This window comes from Pteropus medius, unplaced genomic scaffold (genome assembly GCF_902729225.1).
Source record: "Pteropus medius unplaced genomic scaffold, Ma_sr-lr_union100, whole genome shotgun sequence".
NCBI lineage: Eukaryota > Metazoa > Chordata > Mammalia > Chiroptera > Pteropodidae > Pteropus > Pteropus medius.
The window spans coordinates 12,166,719-12,191,713 of NW_024350325.1; the positions used below are offsets into that span (position 1 = coordinate 12,166,719).

The window sequence follows — 24,995 nt, forward strand, 5'->3', positions numbered from 1 at the left end:
ACCAGCCTGTTTTGCATCTCCACCCCTCCTACCAGTCTTAATATGGCCTCTTCTTTATATCTTTAGTTATTAATTTAGGTGCTTCTTGAAACCCCTCTGCAGCTTATTACTGGGGGATTAATTATGCAATGGAGAAATCAGGATTTGATTCACCAACTCGGTCTTTCCTAGGGAGTCACAAGATATTTTTCTCTGTGAGGTGAACCACTTCTAGAATGAACTGAATCTCCACCATCTCTTCTTATTCTTCCGCCTAGCCCCAAGATGGCCACTCTTGGGTTCTACCACTGGCTGATGGAATAGATAAACCAAAATAGCTTGGTTTAACATTTGAGGTTGGAAGTAGGACTTTTCTAGAGAAGAAATCAAAGAAGCAAAAGAAGTATAAAGGCAGCACCCCAATCAGGGTACCCACTGGCAGAGTCCCAGGCCCCTAGTAAATACAAAAGTGAATGGAATGATCAAGCATCTTCAATTCACTATCAGACCTGGAACACAGCCATACATCCTGATTCTTCAGTAGAAGGCTGGCCACTGGAGCTGCATACAGTCTCTAGGCAATGTGGAGACTATGCTTAATGTTCCTTCAACATTACTCAGGGTGCTACACACTCTTCATGACCACTGTTAGGCTATGAGCCCTTGAAGACTTACATTTGAGGACAGGAATTTGCCCTCAAGACAAGCATTTGAGGTTTGGACATAGAATAAACCTTTTTTATTCTCGTGCTAATTTTATTAAATGTGCATACAAAAATAAATCTGGTCTGTATGAAGGAATTTAGTTGTTCATTTAACCATAACAGCTGCCTGTGTGATCCACTGGTGCTCTTTATAGGAAAAATCTAAATAATTGAAATCATTAATTGGGTTAAAGAGATCCTTAGCACATAGTGTTCTATAAATAAAAGAATGTGTAAATAATATAGTGGCCTCCCTTTTTCAGCTCTTCCCCTTAAAGAGATTGTTTTATTTTGTTTGCACCAAAGATCATTGTTTGGGGACTCTTAAGAGAGGTTTGGTTTTGGCCTATGTTGGCCAAATCTTTTTTAGTTTGTTTCAGGTGTACTGCCACCTTTTTCCTTGGTTCTTTCACTCAAAATGAGTAATTTGTTTATCTTTTCTGTAAGTAGCTAGAAACCTGGGCTTTGCATTTGTCACTGGGGTCAAAGAAAGAAGTCAAGGTAGCAGGCTGACCTTTCTTTGTTATCTGAAATCAAATAGGTTTAAGCGCCCATAATCTGACAGCTAGAGCAAAAAGAAAGGGAAGGAAAGAGAAAAATGCTTATAAAGCGGAAGTGGTAAGAGGCTTCTAAATTTCAGTGTGACCTGTTCCGTCAGGTGATTTTTTGCAGGGGAGGGAACATGAAAAAAAAGTTAAGTAAAATGTCCTTATAAAGACAAAATCTATTTCTTTCTTGGCTGATGATTTGTCATTTTAGTCACTTCCTGCCTTGTGACCACACACTCAGGGTTGACAAAGTTGTTCTGCAGATCAGAAGAAGGGGATTTCTGGTCACAAATCAGTACCGCTGAGGACAGTTTTTCTACAAGGTAAATTTTCTTTATGTCGTTTTGTCATTTTTAAATGCTTATGATGTTTTGTTTGTTGGGTTGCTCTGTTTCTGTGGATTGCAGATTTTGCCTTCAGAGAACTAGAGATCTGAGCACCTGTCACCTGAGCCCTATGTGAGCCCTGCCACCGTTAAACTGCCCAGCAATTGCTGCAGCCACATCATGTGGCCATTGAAAATGGGACCCCTCAGTTCTCCGGGTGGTTCCTTCTCCAGTTATCCACTGTTACTGCCTCACAAAGCTATGACTTTTTTCCCCCTTTAAAACAACACCATGTTCTGATTTATTTCTATTCCTTTATTTCAGGGAGGCTATTTACTCTGACTTTATCTACTTTATGTTTTCAGGATATTGATCATTTAGATTGTGTTGCTCATTGGCCAATAGGCATAGTTTAATTTTAGCTCCTGTGGTTCTGGTTTTCTAAAAAACTTCTTTACAATACTTTAGTCAGTGGATATATTAACATCTTGAGTCATGTATTAATTTGGTACTGGTTATTTGAATGATTTTGGTGCGAATGGTTTTTAATGGGTGTGCTTAATAACCACATGAAATTAGAGGTCACCTCTCCACCATTTATTCTCTAAAAATAAAAGCAATTTCTGTTGCTTATTTGTACGTTTTCATAGAATTGTCTGAATTATCTGTTATCCTTATGACCTTACAAATGACTGTTAAATTCTGGATGAAAGGTTTCTGTCTACAACAGAATTTCTTATCAAGTTTGTATGGGATATTTATTCTAGGAACTTTGTTGAAACATAGACTTTGGGTCTTGCAGCATCAGCCTTTATTTAATTGTCATTATCCGACAATGTTAAGAACTATTGATAGATGATAAACATCAGCATACTTAGCAAAACCCAATTTTTCTTGATCAAATATAGCAACTTGTTTTCTAAAATCACTTCCTAAGGATATTTTATAAAAATCATTAAATGAAGGTGGTTTATCCACACACATTTTGATTTTAAATTTATATAAATTTACATCATTGGTTTCTATTAAATAAAGTTTGTTAAAGAATATCTGCACAGGCAATTTTGAATGAAATTTACCTATAAAAGTGAATTTCTGGACATTGCAAAATGTGACCATCAATATTGTTTTACACATCTCATCTGAAAAAATGTGGAATTGGGAGAGGAGAACTTGAACCCCAAAAATGACAAATTAAAAAAAATATACTATGTGTTATTTTAAGTAAAAATATTAATGAGAATGAAATAAATTAGTATGCAAAGGTATGGCAGTATTTTCCTTACATTGGAGGGAGGGAATAAAATAAAATATGAAAAAGTTATTTCAAAATAGAAAAAACTCTCTGGATTTAAAGCAAGTTCAGCTTGTTAAAGCATCAGCCTAATATGTTATAAAATATCCAGTCTTCATCATTCTAGCTCACTCTCGGTAACAGCAGGGAAGAATCTTCTGGGTCTTGCCCTTTAGACAAGCATTGCTGTAGTAGGATGGAGCTGTACTTGTGGGGACATTTCATTAGCATCCTCAGGGATACTTTTCTTTGTCACGCTTTAAATTTTGTCTCTTCATAAATTATACCTTGAAACATTTGGTAATTTGGGAACAATTTCAGGGTTTTAACACCATTTATAATTCTTTTTATGAACTCTTTGGGGGAAGAGAGGCTAAAAAGTGAAGTCTCATTCAAATGTATCTATTTAAATTAGAGAGGATGGACAAGTAATAATAACACAATATTTATAAATACAGCCATTCTTCATGGATTACCTCATTTGATCCTCTCAAGTACCTTTACAGATGAGGAGTGGGCCCACAGTCACTGGGCAATTGGAGGGGACAAAGGGCAGTAGATAGCTGGGATTTATGGCTCCAGACTGCCTCTCTATAAGCATGTGTCTATTCCAGATCCTCTCTTCCACACTAGCATACTTTTCCCCCTAGAAATAGATAATTAAGGGCTTTTATTTCTGAAACTGGGGAGGAAGGGAGGAGATAGAGTGATGCACAGAAAATGAGAGAAAAAGAGAGAAAGAGAAGAAAAGTTGCAATAAACCCAGAAACATTTTAAATTTTATAATAGATATCATTGAAGGTTTTATATAATAATAGAATGAAGTGTTTTCTTTTAATTAATGCATAATTTTACTAAAAAATTGTGTGCCTTCACAAACTTGCCTCAACCACTTACCCAACCTAAATTTCTTGTCACTTCCTTCTGCTCTAGCTGCTTTCCCCACCCCTTACACCCCCCTCACTTACCCACATTCTAGGTGCACAAGACCACAAGCCACTGGAAAGTTCCATGCTCTTTCACTTCTTTTTGCTCCAACCGTTTCTCCAATTGCTTTCTTCTTTATTTGTAAAACTTCTGGTTATTTTTCAAGGCTCGTATTAAGAAATCTGCTCTTTGAGAGGTCTTCCTTACAGGACCCCACCCCCATTTTACTTGCCTAAAGTTTCTTCTATGTGTGGTTGTTTAATGCTGTGATCTTAAAGTAAATATAGCAGTATTCAGGTTAGTTTAGTTTCAAGTCCTTATTTGCTGACATCCTGAGCTCCTTCTCTAGCTCTCCTGGCATATAGTAGGTCTAATGATGTTTATTGAATTAAAAATTTGTCGCTAATATTTTTTTCTCAGTTTCTTAGATATTCGTTGAAGTCTTTTCTGTGATTTCACTTAACTTAATATTTACTGAGTTCCCCCAGTGACTGCCATGAAAGAAGATACAATAATATAATATTTTGCATTCTACTGTGCTTCCTCTTCGCCAAAGCACTATTCTTCGTTTTAGCCTCAAAGCACTAAATGAACATTGACTTGAAGGAATTTAAGAAATTGTCCAATGACAATTGCACACAGACAAAATTATAATCTCATTACTTATTGAGCTAAAAGTTAGCTAATCTTACCAAAACTACATACCTGATAATGGGCTTCTCTGATGATAAAACACAGGACCAAATATCATTAACTTTTATTCACTTTGGATTATCCTCAGAAAATTCTTAAGTCAACTTCTCCTTATTGCATAAAGACCCCTCTGTGTATACAGGAGAGATGGCAAACAAATTTTTAAATCAAGTTAGGTATAATAAATTTAAAAATTTTCTTATAAGATTATATTTATGAAGTCAAAAATTTATAAAATAAGATTATAAAGGCATTTTATAGCAGATTTTATAGCAGAGTGACATTATTTAGATTAATGTAATTGTCTTCCTAAGGTTTTTTTTTTTGTCTGCTAGTTTCCCTACTCACAGATATCATCTAATGAAATGGTGTTATTCCATCTGCATATTGAACCCTATAGAAATAAAAATTAGAATTAGAATCTATATAAAACTAATCAGTGTCAGCAAATTCCAAGTTTCAAGTTTCCCTATTTTTCCAGACAGATGGCCATGCATTTCTTAAATAAAAAGTGTTCCTTTGACATAGTTTTCATTTGGAGGTCTAAGAAGTTTCTATCTGATTAGATGTTTATCTTCTAGGAGCATCTCCCTACAGCTGCTGTAACCACTGGGCTCCCCAGATGGCATCTCCTGATTACTTTCCTCAGTTCCCTCCTGATTCAACTTCCTTATACTATTAACTGTTCCTGTTGTTTTGGTTTGTCAACTTCAGTCATTACATAGTCTTCCCAGTAATTTCGTAATTGCTCCATTTCGTAAGATACTGCAAGCAGCAGGGGGCGGAGGGAACAAATTTCCATTTATCGTCCCAGTAATAACAGCTAATACTTATGTATTACTCACTTCGAAGTGAGCATTTTTAAAGCATTTTAACCATATTAATGCATTTATTTGTCACAACAATCCCGTGAGGTAGTTGCTGGTATTATCTTCAGATTTAAAAGCTAGTAAATCCATTCAAATATTTTATTACTTTAATTTTCTACAATTGAATTAGTTTTGTATTAACTGCCAGATTCTAGGGAAATCTGGAATAAACAAACAGGCAGCAGACCATGGTACTTATTTACACCTAAGCCCTTGAGGTAAACTCAAATAATCATAATTTATCCTAAATAAATGCATTTGTAATATAATGGCTTTAATTAAACACACTATTCACCATCATCATCATCATTAGTATTTACTCAGCTCCTCTGTGTACTTGACTGAGTATTTGTTTTTACCAATTTATAAGCCTCTGCCTAGGTAACAAAACCTGATCTGTACCCTCAAAAGCTTTAAGAAGTTCTCAGTCTTAGAAGGTTAGAATACTTTTAGTCAAGTGGCATTCACATTTTCTAATTGTTGTGACTGACAGACACAAATAAATTTAGTATTTAGACCCAAGCACACATATCTATAATTATATAGTAATAGCCAAATATAGGTGTCCTAAAAACCTCAAAGGAATGGAAGATTATTTTAATTATGAGTTGAAGTATAGAAGTAAAAAGTGACCCACTTACTGAGTTAAAATAAGTTTTTTCTCAACTTCAGAGCCATGCCTGTATCAGCCCCACTTACAAGTTATACAGAGGCTTGTTTCTCAAGTATGGTTGGTTGGTTTTTTTGGCGGAAGAAAAAGCTAAGATGTTAAATTGAGGAACTAGCAAAACCACAGTTCTGTGGTTGAAGAATTGATTCTTGTTTTAGTCCAACATCAGTTACGTGGACTGATAGACTGACTCTCTCTCTCTCTCTCTCTCTCTCTCTCTCTTTTATTACAACTGTTAGCCTCAGTTGTAATATTTCAAAATATGGATCGTTGGCACCTCCTTGACATTACCAGCTCACATTACCTTTACCAGGAGGGTCAAATTAAGAAAGAAGAGTGGAATACACATTCCTTAGCGAGAAAGATAGGTAATAGCGCAAAGTGAAAGTAAGAAAAAAAATGAGGAACAAATATGCAGTTTTGCATTATTGAGCCCCCTTTCTTTATCTTAAAAATGTGAAATGAATGCTCCTTGTCATTTTCAGTGCTTTAGAAACATTTTAAATTATTTCTCTTTGGAAAGATGAAATATTATGGATGCCTTTGAGTTTTTCAGATTTTTTCCTTCCCTTGGTGTCTTTCAAGTTGAAATTTTCATCAAAATATCCCTGATTCTCTTTTCTTTCCTGTGAGCACAGAAAAAGGCTATTGTGAAGCTTAAGCTATCTGGCTATCATATATAATGTATGTAATATGTAACATACATAATATCATATGTAATGTCAGTTTTTTAAAGCCTATGAGACTAAGTGTGTGTCTACAGTTTCTGTGCATGAAACAGGTATGGTACAAAGAAGAAAGTAAATTAGGAGGCAAGTTTGGAGGCAAATTTGGATTCATAGTCTAGCCTTTTACTAAATGTTGAGTGTGAGTAAGTATCATTAAGCCTTCTGAAGTTCAGTTTCTTCTGCAAAATAGGGGAAAGTCCTATTTCTCAGGTCTATTTTTGGATTTATTTCCCCTTTACTTTCATTTCCTTATTTTATCAATCTATGTGTATATTTCACTCTGTTACACTCATCATCACTACTGACTTATTGAGTTATTACGTATTGTTAGGCATCATGCTAAGAACTTGATATATGTTTGCTCTCATATTTCCACACAAACGCTGCATAAAGTTGATGTTATCATCATCTTATAACAGAAAAAATCCTCAAGCATTGGTGCACCCAAGAGTGAGGAAGCATCGCCCAGTGGTTCTCATCACCATTAAAAAAGGATACCTTTTCTCTTCATGACTCATATGGATGTGGCTAGGCTTTTTTAAAGATTGCTGTAATTTTCCCACTCTGGCCACACTTCCTCAACTGTTAGAAGGTACTTTCCACCATCTGTATATCTGGCAAGGCTAAGCCCAGAGTCCCGTAACCACTCAACATGAGATCAGCCAGTACCAACACTGTTGGCTTCTAGTTGGCATGATCTATCATTCGTAAAATACCTTTCGAGACTCACTTCTCAGACTCTGGATGAGAAATGTGGTACAAGATCCCATTCAAGCCAAGCTAAAAACATTTTAAGATAGAGCACATATATGAAATATAGATTTATACCCACTCCCATACATACATACAATTAAGATGGTGACTCTACATAATATTTCATACAATTTACAATGAAAATTGGGTTTGTTCCCCAAGATAATTTTGTAAAAGTTCTAGTTCTCTATGTTCTTTTTCCTTCCTTCCTTCCTTCCTTCCTTCCTTCCTTCCTTCATTCCTTCCTTCCTTTGCCAAGCACTGTTGCATGAAACTTAAACACTTTGACTCATTTAATTCTAGCACAACTCTATGGAGTGAGCACTGTGGTTGCATTATTAATATCACCATTTCACATGTGAAGAAACCGAGGCTCAGAAAATTTCAGTAACATATACAAAACACACAGCAAAAGCAGTTGCATCAGAAAAACCCAACATCTTTTCATCATATGCCATAAATAGGCATATCAAGCTTATTTATATAAAGGAAGTTAGAATCATTAATGTTTGGCTGAGGTTTGTGAGATGCCTGAAATGCCTTTCCACTGGCTTAGGATGGGAGAGAGACAAGTCATTTTCTAGCATAGGTGAAACTGTAAACTAAAGAGCTGGTGCCATTCTTGAAACATGAGGAAGAAGAAACTCCTCTCTTATTTTCCTTTCCACCCAAATATCTTAAGATATAAAATACATTTTATGGATTGTGCATCTCAAGGGGGTTTTTTTTACCTTTAGGTTGTTTAGTGCTAACTGACTTGTATTCCCCTTACTTTGGGCAAGTCAAACCAAGATACAGAGGCTCTACTCTTTTTAGACTAGTCACTGACTCACTTTGAGAATTTGGGGAGCAACTTTACTTTTCGGGGCCTCCATTTCCCATTTTCTAACATGTCCATTTTCCTTCTCACTTCACAAGTCTGCATTTTCTAAGTGGGAGATAGTGATAAAAGTAGGAAGATATGTACATACAAACAGAAATGGCTTCTAGGCAGAATCATTTCGTTGTTTGAGGAACATGAAGGGTATTCGTATTACCTATAGTAAATGCAATAAGCATTGTAACTGAAGACAGCAAGAAAAGCCTAAACCATCAAGGTTTTCCTTCTGGAAACAAAAGCTATTGAAGAAAGAAACCACGATGCCACTTCCCCAAATCTTTCTAGGGTTATGCCCCCAACATTCCCAGCCAGTTATGCTAAACTCTGAACAGCTTCTGTGGTGTGCTCCTGCTTGTTTCCTCACTCTTATATGGAAAAATGGAGTGCTCTTCTCCATTTCATCTCTTTGGAAAACTTCTACTGGTTCTTTCTCTTCTCTCCTCAGGCAGAGTTAAACGCTTCCTTATTTGTGCTCCTATGGCACCGTCGTAATAATACCTTTAAACAATTTCAATTGGTGTGGTCTTTAAGTTGCATAACCAATTTCCTTCATGGGACTATGTGTCCTCAAGAGCAAGGACTATTCGATATTCATTTTTTTTATCTCTAGTATCTAAGACAAGGCCAGTGCTTTATTAAATGCGAGTGAACGACAGGTGTGGAGGCTACTAATAGAAAGGATCCCTTTGTCCACCAGAGGCAGGTGACACAGGCAGAAGTGGGCAAGAACAAGCCTGGTGGTGTCATTACTTAATTCTTCCTTCAAGATGTTGAGGAACTGAAGAGAAGAAACATTTAGAATTTCTCAAAAGAGCTTCAGATGAGCCCCAGTCATAAATAAACTCTTGCAGAAGTGTATGTGTTCCTAATCCACATGAGGTCAGAGCTGAGTAAACTGAGTAACCCCAAAGGAGAGTAGAGAAACTTGAGATACAGAAATCCAATGTCCAGGGGCACTAGGAAAGGTAACTCCAGCAAGGCCTACATCTGTGTTGGCCTGCAACGTCCAGGCAAGTGCTGGCATAAGCAGGAGGCTTCCCCGGTTCATAGTATTGTAACCCTGGACCAGTTTTTTAAACCTCAGTTCTCTCATCCATAAAGATAAAATCGTAATAGTGCTCCATAAGATTGTGGTGAGAATTAAATATGATAATGCTTATAAAACATTTAGCATTGAGTAACCATTCAATAAACATCAGCTGGTCTTCTCATTTGTCCTTTAGCTATTATTTTCTCTGACTCAAACATAGATAAACTTTCTATGGAGAGAATATGGATTAATCATCCTACATGAATAAGGAAAAAGACTAACTGAGCAATCTCCTCACCTGTGGAAATCTAAGTCAAATGTCACTTCTTCTGGAAGGCCAGGCTTGGCTCTCCAGAGGAAAGCTATTTTCCCCCTTCTCGTGAAGCTAAAAAGTCCCCTTATATTCTAGTGAGTGGAGTCTCTCTCTCCTACTACACAGGCAAGGACCACATCTTATCTTTATGTTGCCAGCATCTAACCCAGAGCCTGGCATATAGTGGGTATCCGACAGATATTTATTGAAAGAAGAAATGTACAAACAAATATATGAATTTGCTTAGTGGCAGACATTTAGAATTACCAGAGGATGAATTTTACAGTCCAGACAGTGACATGCAAATTATATTCAGGTGAACTCTAGCACCTATTCCAAATGATTTTCTGTGTGCTCCTGGTACATCCTGGCTTGGTTGCATCTTCCTTTCAGTGACTGCTCTATCTCTACAGTCTCTTTCCTCCCAACTCAGCAGGACTCAGCTCAGAGTCAGATACTATATACTTAGATAGAGACCCACTGCCAAGCATTACCAGCAGCTAGCAGGGTTTACAGAAACCCGGTAAGAATATGCAGAGTGAAAGGCCTGCTGGCAGTTCCCAGGCTTTAATTGGTAGGTTCTCCATGGTTTTAGCCATAGACAATGATCCTATTGGTTCCTGTTTTCCTTTCACAGGCATGGGGAATGAGTTGTTAGCAATCCCAGCAGAAATCTTCCTTTGTGCTAAAGGTGTCTTCCTGGCCTGGATGCAGGCTCATCGGCATATTGCGGTCTCTGAATGTAGCTTAACATTTTAAATTCTCTTGCCACCTCCCTATATTACCTTTATATGCAGGAAAACATACATGAAATTATATTCATAAGCTATTTGAAATCATGAGGGAATTATACCTTCTATATGTTGAGCATGTCTTACTTAAAGAACAGCATTCCCCCTTAGATTTGAAAACTGATTATAAAGGAAAGGGGAAAAATAAGGAGGTCTAGACTCCAGTCCCAGTGAGCGATGTGATGTTGAGCACATCCTTTAACTGGGCTGTCATTTTATTCCACTGTGACAGGAGGAGGGTAGCCAAATAGATAATTTCTAATGTCCCTTCACCTCTGCATTCTATGACTCTGTTATTCTTATGTTATTATTTAAGGAACTTGGCACAGACCCAGAAGATCGCAAACTATTAAAGATTTGGAAAATAAACCTCCAAAACAGGTTAAATGAATTTTTTAAAGCCTGGTGGCAGTCACCAAGGCATGTGACAGAATTTTTATTAATTGAGCAGCTTCTGTAACTCCCTCTGAGAATAGCTCAAGAGAAAAGAAGCTTTAATCATATCAAAAATAGATTTAAGTTACAGAGCAGGGATATGAGATACCAGAGAGCTTGTAGAGTTTCCTTATTTGGATACTTTTAAGAAAATAGTGGATGGTTTACTTTCTGGGACAGTTTTCATACAGTCTTGCATAGAAACTAGGAGTGAACTGAGTCAACATGTCTTAAGCTTATACGCCGTGACACCCCAGAAAGCATATCTCATGTGCTGCTCTGTTAACTTCCTTGCACTGTGCTGAGCGGGCAAACAGTGGGCATCTGCCTCTGTCAGTGAGGAGAATTCATGAGGACCAAGCTTTACCTTCTGCTCAGGTAAAGAGCCAGATGGGGATGGGAGAGATGCTAGGTTCATGTTAGAAGAGGCACCCCAGGAGGTTGTATTTGAAACTTGATGTGTAACTGTGGGCTTCTTGAAGCCCCAGCCTTTGTGAACCCCATGCTTTTAGCCCAACAATCAGAGCAGGGCTTTGTTTATAGACTCATAAGTGGAGTGAAAGAATGAACGTATGAATGAATGAATGACATCTGATATTGAATTAATCATGTAATAGTAAATAATCTACTAGCCCATAATAATAGTCAGCTTTTTAAAAAGATCCGGGATACCCGAACTTTCAAAAGAGAAAAGTCCTGGTGGTAGAATGCGAAATGAAGGGTAGCTGTGGATTTTCAAGACATTAACACCAGGAGTATTATTATGTACAGTCCAGGGAGAGAGATACCAAGGCAATGAGGGCCTCCCCAACCCATGGCCTAGAGTATCCCCTTTGCTTGCAAGAGGTTTGCTCTGTATCACATCGTTGGCAGAAAACAGAGGTGTTGGGTGTTTGCTGGGGGGAAAGGAGACAGGTGGTGAGCACTCCTTAGTTGGTGACAGAGCCAGGCTCTGTGTGCTACGCTATACAGCTTCAGAAGCTCCTCGGTGGAATAATCAAACTACAGTGGATCCATCAAGTCCATCAGGTTTGGAGTAATGTGTCCTGCTGGCTTCCCATGACTGTTTACATGACCTGAGATAGTGAGAGAAGAGAGCCGCTAGATCTGTACTGTGAATAGGCTTCCCCCTGCATTTTTTTTTCCTTTTTTTTACCTCGAAGAATGCAGAGATAAGAATTCTGTACCCTGAAGCAGTCCCTGGGAGAATCAGTGAATCTGCAGGGAGAGAAAAGATGACCTGAAGAAGATTTGACTTGATAAAAGAATTTGTAAGGGCCTCTTTAAGTGGCTTTCTGTATTTATAATTCTTCAGTTTCTTAAAAACAAAATCATTTTTAAAATACATTTCAGAACCATCTTTTACATAAAGCTTTGGTATATCTATCTGTATCTGTAGACAAATTGTTTCCCAGGAATACATGGTAAATTACTCATAGTTAGATCCCCTAAAGTGGTCGGTCCATTTTGTAAAATGAAAGTGAAAGCAAAGCTCCTTTGTTATCTAAGTTTTTACAAAAACTTATGGGTATTTCATTTTGTGTCAAAGTTTTATGTATTTGATGTTGTACTTCTAAAGTCATCACAATCTAACACTTGAGATTACAATATTAATCATGTTCTAGATTACATGTTGTTTTGGATTACTTACTGTTCATTGAGATATTTGGGAAAGTGTACAGTTTTCCCCTGGATACATACTGAAATTGTTGAGGTAAAGCTAGGAATTTGGGTCCTGAGTTTCCAGTTTTGCTTTACCCATTGTGTAAAATCGCATAAAAAGTAGGGCATATTCAAAAGAGTACCTTGGCAATGTGATGCCAGGTAACAGGTGCATCCTTGATTCTGGCCATTACGTAATTGGGCATCAATATATTGATTTGAAATACTGACCGGCACAGCACACCTTTGAGAAATAATTCTAGCCCATGAGCATTGTACTCTGGACAGGTCACCTTTTTTCCATCCTTTCTGCTTCTTTCATTATCAGTTTTCTCTCACCCCAGAGAAAATTCAGCCTCTAGTTTTATATTTATTTAAGAGAACATATTTCCTTCTGTAAATTCTATAGCACAGTGGTCTATAGTAAACACCAAAAATAATTTCTATATTCAGACTTCAGGAACTTGAGTCAGTTGCTTTTATTCTAAGAAGAAATTTGTTTTTACTACCAATCTGGGAAGTACCAGCCTCCCTTGAGCAGGGATTCAAAACTCACTGACCTAAAGGAATCAACAGGTTTTGTGGTTTTTGCCTTTTGAGGGGTTACTTGATTTTTTTTATGAGACTTTAAAAACAATTTTATAAAAATGAACAACTGGTACTTTCTTTGGCCAAATGTCATGGAATTCTATAATTATTGATTTAATAAATTTAAATGCTCACAGAAAAACTTGTAGCCAGATGTGACTTAGAGAAGGGTTTGAGATTTGTCTTCTTAGATTTTGTGTTGAAGTCTTGTATATTTCATGTTTCACTTCTTTAGATTTGGGCAGTGATTCAGAAATGAGATCTAAAATTCACCACTGATTTACAAGAGACTTTACTTAAAATGGTTTCTGGCAGGGCATAGTTAGATGATGCAGTCACTACATAAAGTAGTTCAAAGGCCACACTTACTGCAAGAGCAGTAGAGCAGAGCTGAAGAAACTGCTCATTCATGCTCTGGAAGAGACATCATATCTTACACTTTTTTTTCAGGCTCCAAATGCTTCAGCAAGTCTCATTACTGCAGTGATCTCTCTATAGTCTGCTGCCAATATGGTGCCAGTAATGTGCAAAATAAAACACGATTTGCCTTGATGAATTTTATCAACAATATTGTAACTCATATCTTCAAATGCATGCATTAAAATGAGTGTATTTTTCCAGGCAAACACATTAACAGACTATATGTAAGGTACTTAATATTTGATTCTAACCCCAGCGATGTCCTTCTTAGAAATGGTCTGATCTTCATGTAAATAGCTTCCTCTTCCTGTTTCTCTGCTTTGTGAAAATGCTTCCATTTACATATGCAGTTCAATTAGTTAAAAAGTCTCTTTTCAGTTATGGACCAAAATGGCACTTCTAATGGTCCCTCCATCCTTTTCTTGCTCTGCTCTCCAGCAGCTGCATCAACAAACTGTAGCCTGGCATTGCTTTGAAAACAGAGACAAAGCATTTCATCTCATTGGACCTTCAGATTCCTTGTCTATAAAACGAGATGGTTGTAAGAAATTATTTCTTAGTTTCTTTTTGCCTCTAAATGTTGGTTTATGCTTCTAGGACTTTCTGTTCATTTTGATGTTAAAAGAGAATCTCTTCAGATACCTATTTGTGTTTGGGCCCGATGACCAAAAAAAACATATCACAGTAACTTAGGCTGTTGAATATCGCTTCTCCAATTCATTTTTTAAAGTAGTTCAATCGACTCTCTTGTCCTTTAGCTCTTAAATCACTGACAGGTTTTGGGTTTTTAAAATTTGAAGGCTGTCTCACTATATGGCTTCTCTGAGCTGACCCCATTTATAAATCTCTTAGAAAAATGTGGTTATCCAGATGCTCAAGTTTTTCATCTTGACCTATCTGCCATGGCTTAAGAATCACATGGTTTTAAAATAATGCTTTTTTTATCCTCCTAGGTCTTTTATTTGAATGGGCCATGCAATTTTTATACTAAAATACTTGCTCTGCTTTTTCACTATAGCATGATCTTTATTTTTCACCAAACACTAATTTTTTCCTTTCTTCCCTGGCCTTGCTCTTGACCCTAACAATGCAGTCTCATTTCTTGCCTTTACTTGTATTTCTCACCAGTCTCTTACAGTATTCTAAAATCTAAACTTCTTATGTTAAAGGATAGGGCCAAATTTAGAGTCAGAGATCTCATTCATTCTCTTTACCTTTCACATTGTTTTTTGCTTCAAGGTAATTATGTCAATGTAGATATGCCTCACCTGAAATGAAGAACACTGCCTGGATTATAGTAGGCATTCACTAAATATTTGTTAAGTGAATGGATTTGTCTCATAGTTCCATGAATATTCATGAACAAAGAGGTGTTAAGATACCTAAAAAACAAGAAGGTCAGCCAGCTCTAGGGCTTTAGACCAGATTTTACCAAAGGCCTTATTAAAATATGATGGGGGAGAGCCTTCTCTTAATGTATATGTGGAATATTGGTGGAGAGTATAAAGGAGAACTAAACCAAATTAGTCACAAGAATTTAGTAAAGTATACAAAGTTACATACTATTTTCTTAAAACAGAAGCCTCAATTTCTTAACACGTGAAAGCAAAAGCTTTCTAAGCTAGAACACCTAGATATGCTCTCTATATTATAGCTGTTTAATCTCTCATGGGCTAAGCATAATAAAGACAATGAATAATTTCTGAGTGAATGGATGGATGGATGAAATGAGTATCTAATAGAAATATGAAGGCATTGAACCTGAATAGACAGCATGGGAGAAGAAAAAGGACTGTGAATTGGAATCCCAGTTGCTCTTCTACCTAGCTGTGTGATCTGAAATATGTATTTTAAATTTCTTGAGTTTCTGCTTCCTGCTCTAGAAAGCAAGAATGTTATACTTACACCATCAGCCTTCATTGAGGGACATTATAAGAAACACAAAACTTGTGTTTCCTACATCACACAAGATCTTTTTCTTGAAGCCTGGGTAAAGGTATTGCTATCAGACCTCAGTTCTGTGGCCCTAAGAAAATTGATTTGTTTGTCTTATATAGAGTAAATTATGTAACTGATATTTCCCTTTTTGCATTAGTTTCTAGGGAACTTGGAACTAGATTTTCAGCCCAAAATATCTTGTCCTAACCATGTATTTGCAGTATTAATGCTCTTTCTTCCCTGCCAACATCTTATTTCACCTATGCTTATTTCTCCTTCTCACCAATTATATAATCTTATTGGTTTAGAGCTTAAGTTTAAAGATATCTTTGTAACCTGGCTTAAATTATTTTTGGAATAAAACATGGTATAAAAGAAGGAAAAAAGAAAAGAAATAAAGGAGAGAAGGAGATAGAGAGATGGACAAAAAAGACAAGACAGATAGACAATAAAAGGAAGAAAGTGAAGACAAGAAAGTCAGATATGGACCTACCTCTGAGGGTTACTGTGATGTGTAAATGAATTATATGCATAGTTAAGGTCTCAGCATTTTCTACTACTATTCAGAGAATCCAATGGACCAATACCTTTTTAGATATATAATAAAATAAAATTTCATCGATAATAAAAAATTCCACAGTTTTAAAATCATGTTCCCTGGCGTTCCCATCAGTGCATAAGGGGACAAGGAAGTGGGATAGTGGAAGCAGGAGGACATTTGAATTTTTTCAACCAAAGCCTCCCACAATTGTTTTTTTTTTATTTGTTCACTTTTATTTACATGTAAAGTTTCCATTAATGAAGAGAGGCTTAGAGAAACAAAAGTTTGAAAGCACTAGTGTATACACGTGGCAAAGTAGGAAATTGGTAAATAATGGATGGGAACTGGCTAAATTGAGCATTAGCATTTTTGACCTGTAGGTTTAAGTGTTCAAAGAGTTTCCTTTTTTGTGTGGTTGTGGTTTCCACTGAGAACAAGTACAGCATTATAGAATAATGTGAAAATATGGAAAAGGAAATAAATCTAAAACAACATTCTGTCACAAATTTAAAATATTTTTAAAAATCAGTAGTTTCACTAAAATGCCAAGAATATAATTATAGAAATATCCCATCCTTCAGTCTCACCCCACTTATCCCTTTTTCATTAGGAAATCCAGTAAACTTTAGTGGAACTCCTATTTGAAACATGCTGGTGCCTGCCTATTAGCTAGGGGCATGGAAAATAGGATCAATTTTCTGTTTCATTTTCTTTTACCCACTAGAGGGCAGCAATAATGCACAGGGAAAGGGAAATTATTCCAGCACTGGCATTGTTTCTCAGCAACACTAGCCTTTCTAAGAAAAGAACACCTAAAAAGTCTTTCAGATTCACATATATGAATTATTAGAGGCTCAGATATCCTTCCTCCTCTAAATATTTAGAGAACTTTGAAAATTCCCTTCTTATAAAAATTATCTGTTGACTTGGCCAAACATATTATTTTTAAATATGAATTTGACAGTATGTCTAAAAGACATCTAGGTAAAAATAAAGTGTTTTCATTGTATATTGCTGTTTAACAAACTACTCCAAAGTTTAGTGATTTAAAACATCAATCATTTTATAATCTCTTTCGACTCTGTTGGTTCAGTGGGCACAGCTGGACGATTCTTCTGTCCCACGAGATATTGACTGGGACTGTGAACATCTGGAAGCTCAGAAGGGTTGGGACATCCAAAATGCCCAACATGCCCAACTCAGGTAGCTGGCAGTTGACACTGCCTGTCAGCTGGAAGCACAGCAGGAACCATCAACCAGAATACCCAGTTCTCCTTTATTGGCTTCTTCATGTGGCTTGGACATCTTACTGCATGGTGGTTTGGTTCCAAGAGGGAACATCCCAAAAATGAACATTTCAAAACAATGAAAGCAGAAGTTTACAGTTCTAGACATGGATTCTCCAGCCTTCTAAATGGTCAAAGCAGTCATAGGATCAGCCCAGACTCAAGGGAAGGGAAATAGGCTCTGCTTCCTGATGTGAGCAGCAGTCCATATATGTAAGAAGAGGAGAATTTGGTGAGGGCTGTCTTTGGAAATCACCACATTCAGGGTTAAAAAAAAACTGGCTATTTTTTACATTTTTGAAAGATAGTTATAAATCATGAGGGATGCAGAGGTATATTTCTTCACCCGAACAATAGAAATTGCTTCTTAATGTTGTACTTTAAGAATTAATAGACACAACAATCATTGCTTATGTTCTCACCTACTGTAGATCTGTTGCCTAAAGCAATAAAAAATGGCCAGAGGATCAGTGTCTGATGAAGAAATGATGGAGCTCAGAGAAGCTTTTGCCAAAGTTGGTGAGTTGACCTGGTACTTCAAATGGCACAATCCTCTTCTTTAATGAATAGCTTCAGGACAGAGTTAATGAAATGGTAAAACAAACAAAATAGCAGAAATGACAGGTATTGGTAAAAGAGCTGAGGAACTTAGTTCTGAAAGATATACTTCAAGAAAAATCCTTCTTTCTTTATCAAAATATGGAATATGGACCCTTTCTCACCTGTATCTTTTCCTGGAAATGGTCCCTCGGTCTAATCTTTTTATTGTGTCTACTTCCTTTGGTTTTCTATGTTTTTCTATTATTTTATACTTTTTCTCATTCTTTATCTCTAAGCCTGGGATTTATTTCACCATCTGATTCTATCAAAGTCTCTTTAGATTCTATTGCCAGACCTCTGTTTTGAAATTATGAATCTTGGATATTGGAAGTGATGCTAATGCCTGTATCCAATAGCAACAGAACATCTTTTGAGATTCTGACTCTTGCATGGGGTCAGGCTGTGACCCCCGAATGATTGCCTCTGCTGCCTTCTCACCTCCCATCTAGCCTTCTCTCACTTCTCTTCATGCTTTTAGCTGAATTTCTCTGAAACTTCAGCTCGTCATTTACCTTACAGATACAGACGGCAATGGGTACATCAGCTGCAATGAGTTGAACGACTTGTTCAAGGCTGCTTGCTTACCTCTGCCTGGGTACAGAGTGAGAGAAATTACAGAAAACCTAATGGCTACAGGTGATCTCGACCAGGATGGAAAGATCAGCTTTGACGAGTTTATCAAGGTGCGTATGATGCAGTATACAAGGAGATGCATTTGAAACTTTGAACTTTAATTCAAAAAATATCCAAAAATACATTCCCACTGTCCTTGCTTAAACATTATGTACTCTTTATGTTTTTCTTGATTACATATCAGGTTTCTAAAGATACGTTATATTTTTGCAGGTTTTTCATGGCTTAAAAAGCACAGATGTTGCCAAGACCTTTAGAAAAGCAATCAATAAGAAGGAAGGGATTTGTGCAATTGGTGGTACTTCAGAGCAGTCTAGTGTTGGCACCCAACACTCATATTCAGGTAGGCTGTACTAATGGGTATGAGTGGAGGTAGGGGGAGTGTTGGAATGAGGAGAGAGAGAGACCTGAGGGCAGGGGGAAAGGGAACCATGCAGAAAGGATCACGTCTTCTGGGTTACAAATTCTAAACTTGGTATTCCAACTTAAGGGGTGCAAAGAAAGACAAGTTAAGATAAATTTATTAACTACTGCCCGTTTTCCTATGTGTAGGTTGACCAGCTCTAAGTAGGCCCGATACAAAGTAATCTTAACAGCATTTAAAAAATACATTAAAGGCTGCCAGAATGTCTTTGTAAATCTTTTAGATAAAATGAAACTCTCAGGCTTCTACTTTCAAACTTCATGATTATTCTTAATGCCTACTGAGGTGTTCAAAATTTGTTTTCATTGATTTAAAAGAAAGTTGTATATTTATTTTGAAGATTATGGATGCTGCCATCCAGCAGCCTTAATGGAAACTTCTAATAGCCCAAAGAGTAGAACAATCCAACAACCCCCAAAATGAATTCTTCAAAACATTAATTGATCTTAAAGATAAGTTCATGTTTAAGTACCATTTGTAATCACTAAGACAAAGTTTAGCCTTCTATTTTTAAATACATTTTAAATACAAAAACTATTTACATAGCTTTTTGCTATGTAAATGTACATTATGAAACTTCAAGACAGTGATATGCAGTGTTTCTCAAACTTTTGTGACTTGGGATCCTTCTGAGGGACACTATTGTTTTCAGTGACACACAATTTGAGAAACACAGTGCTGGGCTATAAGGGCATAACTTGAGGTGTTATTACAATTTCTAAAGTTCACTTTTGGCAGCTTTACTGATAGGAAAGAAAGATTATATCGAAAATGATTTCATTTCATAGCAATTTCACTATAAAGAAACTCAGAGATATTGCAATGATTGTCTGTGATCATCCCACTTAAGTCATCAGGGCTAAAGACAGAACCTTAAGTTTTATCCTGTAAAAATTAGACCACATTTATATTTAAATTTTATATAAACTTAAAGAAAAATATCTTTTTTATTTACATATTTACTTGCATAAATATAGATATAATATATATTTCCTTCTAAATATAATATAATATATTTGCATATATACATGTGTGTGTGTGTGTGTGTGTGTGTGTGTGTGTGTGTGTGTGTGTGTGTGTGTATATCTTCTAAATCTGCTTGCTGTATGTTTTACGACTTGGAGTGAACAGAAATTCTGTGCCTATTTCCCCAGTCATCTGAGATTTTTAAATGTCAATAGATGTGAGACGATAGGATAATTGATGAGATAACCTTGCAATGTCTCTCTTAGGCATGAGAATCTCAGATCCACATGTATAATTTTGCTTATATCAGAATATTACTTTGAACATAAGTCTACTTTTAATCATTTACTTGCAGAGGAAGAGAAATATGCCTTTGTCAATTGGATAAACAAAGCCTTGGAAAATGACCCTGACTGTCGGCATGTCATTCCAATGAATCCAAACACGAATGATCTCTTCAATGCCGTTGGGGATGGTATTGTCCTTTGGTAAATAAAACCTCCTTCTTTGTTTCCAAAGATTTCCCTAGAATTTTCTGGAATATCAACAATTAATTGTGTTTATCCTAGACCAAATACCTTTAGTGATCAGCTGGACTCGAAATGCTTTCTAAACTTTTATTTGGCAGGTTGAGGACAGCAAACTAATTTCAAGAGCAACTTGTAATGAGACATGTAAAATTATTATTTATGGGGTGGAGGAGAGGGATGCCCAGTATAGAGACAAACATAAACATAAAGATATAATAATAAAAGGTCAAAAGCAACTATTTTTTGGAATACATACTGCTTTGCTTTATGGGAGCATGGCTTACATGAGAGTAGATGGAAGATAGCAGTATGATAATTGGAGCAATCCAATGCAAGTCCTTATGCAAAGGGATTTGTGAGTGGTGCATTCAAATATACAACTGAGGGAGAAATCTATTCACTCCATGGGAGGCCTCAAAACATAGTTGGTCAATTCATAATGGTGTCTTTGAAAATGCCTTTGTGGCTTTTGCTTCAGTAACTTCTTTGTCATCATAAAACATAGTGTTAGTGAGGAGGCTTGAAATGCCCAGTCTTAGGTGGGCCCAGGAGTTGAAGGGCAAACTTTGAGCACCTCCTTCTCTGCTTTGACCAGAGAAATTCCACTTTTGATATTTTATTTATTAGAGTTCATTTTCCAAAGTTTCAACTGCTAAAAAATAAAATAATAAAATAAAATAAAATAAAAACCCTAGCCTACATGATCAAGTCCTGATTCCTTAGGTTGGTACCCAACCCACCCCGTGACCTTCCATCAATCTCCTTCTAGTTTTACCTCTCAAGATCCTCTGATGCTGGTACCCAGCCCAGTGTACTGAATGAATGGCTTCATGAATGACAGAATGCATTAGCAAGCTTACTCACTCTTTCCTACTCAGTCTTTCTTATAACTTGCAACTGTGGCTTTGCTTTTTATTTTTCTTTATTAAGAATGCCTTTTCGCATCCTCTCTTCCTATATAAATCGACTCGTGGATAATTTTCTGGTTTATCTCAACCCCCAATGATTTCTTCCTTCACTGAATTTTTATAGCTCATGTTATTTGTAATATTTTGGGAGCCATTATAATGTTCTGCATTGGACTGTTATATAACTTTTTATGTCCAGATGTTTTGTCTCTGTAATTAGACTATATGCTGTTCAATGGCAGGGGATATTTTATACTTTTTTAAGTCATCCCTGGGATTCACCATCTCCAAGAGCTTCTAGTTCTCTCCAGTTTCATATTTTTCAAATGATGATTTAGGAGTTTGTTTTACTGCAATACCTATATCGCAGTAAGGTGACTTTTATTTAAATATATGTATACACTCATGATAAAGTCATAAAAATATATCTTTAAAGAATAACCACACAAAAGAAAGTATTGCTTTAAAATTGTTAGGAAAAAATGTTAATGCCAATTTCTCTTCTCATTAAAAAAAATAGTCACAGTCATTTACCATTCTTTGATTTTGTTGTTTCTTTGTATTTTTAAAATTTTTTTTAAAATAAGATGAAGGTGACCTAAGAAAATTTAATTTTTATACCCCATTGAAGATTAAACCAGTGTTAACTTGGATAAAATCAGTTTTTCATAAACAATATATGCTTGTTTTGGGTGTCCGATCAATGTATTAGATACCTGAGTGGGTGAAATTTCTAAAGTGCTGGTACAATAATGACTATAAGAAGATGTGAAACATTTTATCATGTGATTAATTAAAGGTATAGAGTTTGACCAGGTGTCAAATAGAAATTTAGGCATTATTATATGAGCTCAAAAGTATATAGTGGTCTTTTACATAGTGGGACAATTTTTATGGCTGAGAAAGTAAAGTATTCATGGGGGATTTGCTTTGGCTATCCACTCAGAATTTCCTAATATGCTAAGGGAACCAAGATAATTTGTAGCTTTTAATATAAGTGAATGAAGTGGGGTCCTTATTTCCTGGCTCAGTATACTAGTATGACTTTAGAACATTAACCTGTCCCACAGATAGTTCGAATCTAGTCAAAATTGCATAACTGATTTTATATCTAAACTCTGGGTAGCACAGATTATGTTGCTGTCTTGTCTGCTTATGATATCACTAGAATTTAAATTCAGTGTTACTGGGTCCTGTTATTCAGAAGCCTGCTTTCTTTAATCTAATTGTATCTCCTTCAGTAAAATGATCAACCTATCAGTGCCAGACACAATCGATGAAAGAACAATCAACAAAAAGAAACTTACCCCTTTCACCATTCAGGTATGTCTTCTTTCTGTTACCTTCACAGAGGATTGTTCTTGAAATGAATGAACACGATAACTGTTGAATCAGCCTTGTTCAGGTGCTCAGATGTTATTCTCAGAATCTAGGCTTTCGACTGGTGATATGTTATAACTAGTGGAGATAGAGTGACACATTTCTGTTTCATCTTCTATCAATATAACGGGTGAGGTAGGGGGGCATTTGAGGTGGAGAACGTTAAACGGGTATTAGTAGTTGGGGAATTATTTGTTTGTTTTTGACCACTTGTGAATAAAATTCACACAGGCTAAAGTTTTAACTCAAACTTTCCCTAGCAATTTATCTTTGAGCTGATGCCAAACGCATAGCATTTTAGCTGAAGAGATAAGCCTTTCTAAGAAGTAAGGTGGTAGAAAGCGGGAAATGCTCTGGTAGCCTTCACAGTGCCATTGGCTACAGCCACCAGCATGATAAATATAACTTGCATTAATGCCTTCAATATGTTGATCAGCTGAAACAATAACCAGTAGTAAATTGTATGTCTATGCTATGTTCCAGAATTTTAACATTATTGTAATTCTCTTGCAAGAGGTAAGAAGTCATGTCTTACCTCTAAAATCATAAACAATGTTACATCCTGTTTGGATTTTAGCAACCCTGTGTACTTTTAAAACAGAATTATTAATCAAAGAGAACAGTGATGATTAAATCTATATGAAAATATTTATGTTAAATTTACTCTCATCTATAAGGAGAAATGGTATTTTTCACTCATCATTTGAGCTCTAACTAGGGCAAAACCCACTCTTCTCATAGGTACTTTCCCAATTCACTGGTGACCTGTGTTTTGTCTTATTAATTTGTTATAAAACTAACTTCTATATATCTCCAACTCTGTTATCTCCTCCTCTGTGGACCCAAGAATAGTATATAGAGTCAATGGAAATTTCATTGACCCTATTCCAACTGTATATGAGTTACATTATGTACATTGTTGTTAGTGATAAGAACATATAATCTATACACATGTGCATGTGTATATACACATGTATGTGTGTTTGTGTAGACGTGTGTATATTCAAGGTCCCTAGATGTTATAGATACTCAACAAATCATCATAGTAAGAACCACTCTATCTTTTCTAAGCATTTGATTTGTATCTTTTTCATTTTTTAATACCCAATCTGAAAGTCAAAATGCTGTTTCTTACTCTCTTCTCTGATCTTGATAATCAACAATTGTGTCATTTATGATAGCCAGTGACAAAACAATTAGGGCATGTCTTGCCCCTTTTGTTTCTAACTAATGGAGATGTTGAGTGTGAAGGCTCCAAAATAGAGCAAGATGGAAAAATGTAAGACTCATTTGCTTCATCCTGATCAGGATGGCCCTTCAACTCAGGGTTCTAGTTTGATTGACTAGGCACTGCATAAGCTCTGTGTCTGAGTTATTGGATTTTCTTTTCCAATTATTGCTCATTGCTTTTTCTCAGTGTTAAAATCTAGTGAAGACCATGCTTTTAGACCTGTGAACTTTCCAGAAGCAAAACATTGTTGCCAATCAGTAATCATCATTTGGCATTTGCAAAATAAAAAACAAAACTTGCATACTTTTCTCCCTCAGGAGAATTTGAACCTGGCTCTGAACTCTGCCTCAGCCATTGGGTGCCATGTGGTTAACATCGGGGCTGAGGACTTAAAGGAGGGGAAGCCTTACCTGGTCCTAGGACTTTTGTGGCAAGTCATCAAGATTGGGTTGTTTGCTGACATTGAACTCAGCAGAAATGAAGGTACAAGCAAAACTTCAAATATTATTAATGGTGTGGCTTTTTATTAACACATGTGTTGGGGGCTATAGGAGGAAGATGTCAGGAATAGTCAAGTTCAGAATCTTCGATTTTTGAAAACTGTAATTATATTGAATTCATTATATTACTGTAACTAATTCTATCTACACTAACCAGATTTTTTAAAAACAATGTAGCAAAAGCTTAAGACTACAGACTATTAATGATGCACGTTTAGAACCTACAGCTCAGTCTAGCTGTCTGCAACTCCAACCTCAAGAGTTTTTCTGAGTTAACTTTGCCTGTAGACACTTTACAACAAATAAGTCTATGTTCAACTTGTATTTTATGAAGCAATTCAAATTCATATATTGCAGATAGAAACAGATTAGGAGAAACTTGTTCTATTTCTCACCAAGACAATAGAAAATTATATTTAGGTTTTCAAAGTTCTCAACTAAATATGTA

At 36.2% G+C, this 24,995-nt stretch overlaps 1 protein-coding gene across 1 annotated transcript in view; it reads left to right on the forward strand.

Annotated features, from left to right (window-relative positions):
* The first annotated feature begins 1,454 nt into the window (after window positions 1–1,454).
* The window catches only part of LCP1 (lymphocyte cytosolic protein 1), a 47,025-nt gene continuing 23,484 nt past the window's right edge, over window positions 1,455–24,995 (forward strand). Inside the window, exons 1-7 of the mRNA XM_039839479.1 lie at window positions 1,455–1,554; window positions 17,807–17,894; window positions 18,495–18,658; window positions 18,822–18,951; window positions 20,354–20,486; window positions 22,678–22,759; window positions 24,365–24,530. Of these exons, the coding sequence (XP_039695413.1) occupies window positions 17,831–17,894; window positions 18,495–18,658; window positions 18,822–18,951; window positions 20,354–20,486; window positions 22,678–22,759; window positions 24,365–24,530 (739 nt within the window). The 5' untranslated portion in view covers window positions 1,455–1,554; window positions 17,807–17,830. The remainder of the gene's footprint in view (window positions 1,555–17,806; window positions 17,895–18,494; window positions 18,659–18,821; window positions 18,952–20,353; window positions 20,487–22,677; window positions 22,760–24,364; window positions 24,531–24,995) is intronic.